The sequence below is a fragment of the Stegastes partitus genome, unplaced genomic scaffold (assembly GCF_000690725.1).
Source record: "Stegastes partitus isolate 25-593 unplaced genomic scaffold, Stegastes_partitus-1.0.2 Scaffold2186, whole genome shotgun sequence".
Lineage (NCBI taxonomy): Eukaryota > Metazoa > Chordata > Actinopteri > Pomacentridae > Stegastes > Stegastes partitus.
Window position 1 is genome coordinate 66,452 of NW_007579917.1, and position 6,451 is coordinate 72,902.

General features: G+C 40.2%; 1 protein-coding gene across 1 annotated transcript in view; it reads left to right on the forward strand.

The window, feature by feature from the left end:
- plcg2 (phospholipase C, gamma 2) overlaps positions 1-6,451 on the forward strand; it is a 54,086-nt gene that overhangs the window by 23,053 nt on the left and 24,582 nt on the right. Inside the window, exons 2-6 of the mRNA XM_008304314.1 lie at positions 2,151-2,343; positions 5,462-5,611; positions 5,779-5,872; positions 5,947-5,994; positions 6,134-6,218. Of these exons, the coding sequence (XP_008302536.1) occupies positions 2,160-2,343; positions 5,462-5,611; positions 5,779-5,872; positions 5,947-5,994; positions 6,134-6,218 (561 nt within the window). The 5' untranslated portion in view covers positions 2,151-2,159. The remainder of the gene's footprint in view (positions 1-2,150; positions 2,344-5,461; positions 5,612-5,778; positions 5,873-5,946; positions 5,995-6,133; positions 6,219-6,451) is intronic.

Here is a 6,451-nt window from a genome sequence, read left to right on the forward strand (position 1 = left end):
ACCAAAGGGATCAATAAAGTTATATCTAATCTAATCTAAAACCAAAGTGTGATTCAGTAATTTGCTTGTTCAGCCCCTGAAATATGGAGGATTTATTTATATTTATTTAAAAACTTCCACTTTTCCATTTTTGAAAGACGTCAGTTTTGACATTTTATCGATAAAATATGCAGCAAAAAACTGTTTAAGGGTCGATCCAGTCACACATCAGCTCACTGATTCTTCCTGTCGAGCTGTTATAGATTTACATCCACCGTCATGTGGTCTGAACTGTCTCTGGACGACGAGCCGAGAAAGGAAGCCGGTGAATCCGTCACTTATTAAATGTGTCTTTAATCCAACATTAGGTTCGGATTCAGGATCCGACAGGATCAGCGCCGGTGAGATAACGAACCGTTTATATCGATCTGTCGATGGTGCGTTCAAGGTCCTTCTTCTTCCTCAAATGATGTAAACGGTGCGTTGCGTTCTGAGGAATTTATTTGTTATTTAGAAAAGGAACTAAATGTTTACGGCCGTCTGTTGTTGCTGCAGGTTGAGAATAACTGGAAGTGATTTCTGCACTTTTATAACAAGAGCTTATGCAGCGAAACGGAGATTTTTAACCCTCGAAATTCCAATTTTCAATTTTTTTTTTTTGCTTCCGTCACATTTTTACTCACTGAGAGCTCATTTTTCACTGCAATATAAAGTCCTGCACCTCTATGGAAACAGAATCAAGAAGGAGAGAGAACTCAGAAATGTCTTTTGTGCAGAATGACACAGTTAAAATGACAGAAACCGTTAAAGAAATGAAAAAGAGAAAAAAAAAGCATCAGATGTTATGAAACCTTCTGTGTTTTTGTTGTTTTGTGTCTCTTTGTGGTCCTTTTGTCTCCTCATACTACAGATATTGAACTATCTCCATGTCTACAGACTTTTCCTCTCTGCTCTGCTCATCAGCTGTAGAAGATGTTCCACCATCAGCTGGATGTATCGTCCAACAACTGGCTCCTCTGTTCACTGTTTCTGAGCCGTGCTGCATTTATATTTTTCCCGTTTTTTTGTCTTATTTGTGCTGTTTTGTGTCTCTTGGGGACAGTTTTGTCTCCTGTCTGTTCTTTTGTGTCTATTTTTCTTGTTTTGTGTCGTGTTTGTCTTGTTTAATGTCGCGTTTTTGTGGTTTTGTGTCTCATTTATGTCATTCTGTGTCTTGTTTGTGGTGCCGTTTTCTCTCTTTGTGGTCCTTCTGTCTCCTCACACTATAGATATTGAACTATCTCCATGCTTCCAGACTTCTTCTCTCTGCTCTGCTCACCATGCTGGATGTATCGTCCAACAACCGGCTCCTCTGTTCACTGTTTCTGAGCCGTGCTGCTTTTATTTACTGATCCAGTAGGTTTTATTTTCCTCTCAGTCTTTCTGTGGAAACACTGGCTGCAGTTCAACCTAAAAAAAACTCTCTGAATTTTTGTCACGTGACTGTCGGTCGCAGCTGAGTCAGTCGTGGCTTCACGGTTGCGTTAAGAAGTGCGTAATTTTTTGTTTTTTCTAGAATCGAGCTACTGCAAAAGGTTTATTATTCGCGAATGTTTGAATAAAGTGGTTTTGCTGAAATATTGTGATTTTTAAAACTCAGATTTGGGTGAGTTTACCAACAGAGCAGCACATGAGTAGTTTGAGGGCTGTGGGAAAGTTGGAAATCTGAAGTTTGTGACTCTTTTGGCAGGTTTTGGGGTTCAGAGGGTTCATTTACAAGTTTTCAGCCTGCAGTGGAACAAGTGTTAAAGAGCACAGCGCTGACGTGATTAAACAGAAATGACGAAACGCTGATGAAATGTGACGCTTCCCTTTTGGCTCGAGCAACGTTTTGCAGGAGGAAGCTTCTTTATGAGCTTGTTAAAGACCTTAAATGTGTCACTGGGGGATCGTTTTACCGTGAGGCTGCTGCTGTGAGGTGTTAATGATGAATAATGACGGTTTTACGTACAGCAGTTCCTCTGTTTGTGGATGAAAGTAGCTCCTGAGTCAATAACCGTGTTTATAGTTAGCTGAGGTACAGCGTCCGTCACCTTCCTCCCTTTAACACAGGAGATCCACTGAAGCGTCGTGTGTTCGTTGTGTTTTCTTGGTTTCCCTTTTGTAAAATGCTGCTTTCCGTCCCGTCTCAGCTGCAGAAAATGGCCCGTTCGGGGCAGCAGGGCGAGATGACGGAGTACAAGAAGATCCTGATCAAGCGGGACTTGGAGATGGGCGTCGTGATGACGGTGTTTCGGCAGAAGGCCGAGCGGCTCACCGTGCAGGTCATCATGGAGACCCGGCAGGTGGCCTGGACCAGAACCGCAGACAAGACGGACGGCGTGTGTGAGTACATCAACCAAAGATCGCTCGTTTGTTTGTTTTTACAGGCTCATACCGATTATTGGTCATCAAGAAAGACGAAAGACTGATATTTGGAACCAATGTGCAGTTTAATAAACGTATTAGACCGACTTGTTGAGCATCATGACGGGATTTAATTCACACTCAGCTCTCAGCGTTTTGAACAGAAATGAGGAATTTCAAACTGAATTCCTCATTTTATGCCCAATCAAGCATCACATTCAACCACTAAATATCAATAAATAATAAATTGTTGGTCATTTTCACTATTTTTTTTTTGGCCCGTTTTGGTCATTTTGAATCTTGTTTTGCTTCTTATTTTTGGTCTTTTTGTAGTAATTTTCAGTCTTGTTTTGAGTCTATTTGTTGTCATTTTGTTGTACTTTTACTATTTTGTGCTTTATTTTGCTCGTTTTGGTTGTTTTGTGTCTCACTTTGTGTCTCTGTAGTGTTTTTTTTGTCTCATTTTTACGGTTGTGTGCCTCATTTTGGTAATTTCTTGTGTGATTTTTTGGTCTTTTTGTCTCTATGTGGTCATTTGTGTGTGATTTTGGTCGTGTTGTGTTTACTTTTGGTCATTTTCAGTCTCGTCTTGAATGATTTGTGTCTCGTTGTGGTTGTTTTCAGTCTAATCTGGGTCTTTTTGGGTCATTTTTTAATATTTTTTGCCCCATTTTGGTCATTTTTAATCTTGTTTTATGTATTTTGCGTCTCATTTTTTGGTCTTGTTGTGGTAATTTTCTGTGTTATTTAGCTTTTCTTGAGTCTGCTTGGGGTCATTTTGTCTTATTTTTAATTTTATTATGTGCTTCATTTTTCTCATTTTGGTTAAACTACTAAAACTAATGTTTCTGTTCAAGAATGCCAGTAAATAACTCTAATTTGACATATTAATCAAGAAATAATAATGTGCTTTATTGTTTTTTGTTTTTTGTTTGTAAAACAGTAAATTTTAAAAGTCATGGACAACAATAATAATCATATTTTAGCATTAAAAATGTCATTTGGGTTAAAGAGCTTCTACATGCTGATGTATTAAATGTTATAGAAACATGAGAAATGCTGCTCATTTAGGGCATCTGTGGCGTAAACTTCACACTGGGTGTTGGTCTAATACGTTTGTTCAGCGCTGTACATTAAATCTTCCACATTACCAGCATGTGACAGAAGGAAACCCGTCATTCATGACAGGCTTCTTTATTAATTATGATCCCTGTAACTGAGCAACAACAGAAGTGGTGACGTCAGAGTGTCGAGTAACGGTGAGAAACTGTGAAATTTATGTATTTAGATTAGTGATGGGACGCAATAAAAAAATTGCTCTAATTAATTAGAGGCTTTGTATTTGCAAATTTTGCAAATATTTGACACAAAAGCAAAGTTTTCAATTCAATTAAAAGTTGGTTCCATGAACAGACGTATCTGTGAACTTAAACAACACAAATGTTTATTTTTTATCTGTATTTATCTGCATTTTTTAATCTGTCTGCTACATTCACAGATTAGTGCAAACTGCGACTATATTCAACTTTTTAAGACTTTTTTTTCCTTAAAGCTGCTTCATGCTACGTGTCCACAGGATCCATCTTTTTCTTCCCGTTCGTTGTGTGAAACGTCCCACGTCGGCGAAGCCCTCATTTGCATAAAGTAGAATTAACTTCAACTTTACGCAAATTTGGCAAATTTTGGCAAACCCCCCCTGTGGACTCGTAGCATCAGACCTCGATAAGAAAAACGACGTTCCGCCCAACAAGCCAAGCGTTGCGTCTCGTCTTCCATCAACAAACTTTCTTGTGCGCTGACGTCACTCAACGTGCATCTTCTTCGTGGCTGACAAACGAACTTTAGATGCATTAGCGCCACCTAGCAGCTGGAGCATGTGCATCAGTGTTACCAGATATTAGGGAGCAAAGAAAGGTGCGATCAAATGCATTATTTTTTTTAACAGGTTGTTTTTTCTGTCATTAATTAATTGAAACTAACTTGTGAAAATCCCAGCCCTAGTTTAGATTGATCAGTTTGTCTTCGTCAGTTCTTTTCTGTCACTTTCATCGCCCGTTAAGGTCCTAAAGAATTATTTCCATTATCTTTCAGACTCTGTTTCAGGTTAATCCGTGGCTGCATCCTAACTTAGCCACTAGCTGTTAGCGTAGCTTTAGCCACAGCGAAAGCAGCTAATGTCCTGATTAGCGGAGATGTGCTTCTTTTTCCAGGCTATTTCTCTGCCAGAGAGACGTGTCGGTCAGTTAAAACAGAGCATTAAAGTTCCTCTGACTTTAGAAAGGTGTTACGGTGAAAGCATTAGCCTCTTAGCGATAGCCGTAGCCTAGCGCCGCCAGCAGAACAAGTTCCAGCTGCACCACTTGTTAACACAAAAAAGTGAATTGTTGGACATTGAGTTTCACCAAATTCACCAGAGCTGCTGCTTCACTCTCTGTCTCTCTGTGTAAACAATGGCCCTCAGTGATTGGCTGTTACACAGACATGCAACAGCCAATCAGATAGAGCTGTGGGCGGGGCATTGCTGAGGCCACAGAGCGACTGCAGAGACAGAAAACTGCTGCGTTAATGCACCAAAGTGGCACGTTAAATTTATTTTTGTGATAATTGGTCGATGAAAATAATGAAACCAACAATCAAAAAATTGCCAGTGGTCAGACTCCGTAATCGGTTCGGTCTAAAAGCTCAAAATGGCCGCAAATAGACACAAAACTGTAATAAAAGAACTCTTAAAAAAATGCAAAAGATCTAAAATGAACTCAAGCAGACTTAAAATGACCGCAAATAGACATGAAACTATTGTTAAGAAACTCTAAATGGCCTAAAAATGATTCAGAGCGACTGCAAAGATGTGCAAACCCACGAAAAGACACTGAAAACTACTATAGGAACTGAAAACGACCACAGAGTCATGTTGATTTTTGTGTTTGGTTTCCAGTTCGGGTGTCTCGTTTCGCTGTAGGACGGTTGAGGAGCCTTTTACATGTTTATACTGTTTGTCTTTGATTCATCCACGGTTTTAGAATTAAAACTGTGTGAAGCTGATAAAGAAGCCACCCGATGTTTTCCTCCAATGCTGACCGCCGTACATCTGTTTCAGTGGATCTGTCTGAGATCAGGGAGGTTCGTCCGGGAAGGAACTCCAAGGACTTTGAGCGCTTTAAGGACGGGAAAGACAAACACGACGAGAACACCTGCTTCACCATCTTCTACGGATCGCAGTTTGTCCTCAGCACCCTCAGCCTGGGAGGTGAACACTTGGTTTGATTCAAATCCTGCAGGACGTCACATAGTCTGATGCTGTTTTTGCATCTATTTTTTCCAGTTTGTGAGCTCATTATGAAGCGTTTCTACCCATTGACACGGTGATAAATGTCAGTTTAGTGCTTTAATCGTCTGCTTTTATTTGTTTTCCAGCGGATTCTGTGGACGAGGCTCAGAAATGGCTGATCGGACTGGAGCTGCTGAGGGAAGAGACTCTGGCAGCTCCGACTCCGGTTCTCATAGAGAGGTAACCCTTAAATCCTAAACGTTAATGCTAGAATTTAAATGAAAGAGTCTCACAGTGTGTGTTTGTTTCTGCAGCTGGCTGAGGAAGCAGATGTACTCGGTGAATCAGACCAAGACAAACAGGTAGAGTGTGTAGAAAAGCATCGTCTGTACGCCGTCTGCAACGCATTCAAACTGGATGCTATTTGGAGACGTGAATAATAAAAGCAGGTATTGTGAGGAAGAGGTTTCCAGCCTGATGATCCTTTTCTGTCTCTCTCAGCATCTCCTTGAAGGAACTGAAGGCTCTGCTTCCTTCTCTGAACTACAAAGCTCCCAGCTCTCGAACCCTCAAAGACAAATTCCTGGTACTCGTCTTTTAAAAAACACAACTTAACGCACAGTTTCTTCTGGTTTATCTCGTCTCAAATCATCAAGTTTCTTCTGCTCGACCATCTCTGATGTGCTTAAAACTGGTTTTTATCATAAAATATGGATATTTAAAATGGCGTCTGTGAAGCTTCTAAAATAATTGATTTAAAAATCGCCCGCTGACCCACTTTCACAAATTTCTCACGTTGAAATCTGAGGCTGTTTGAAC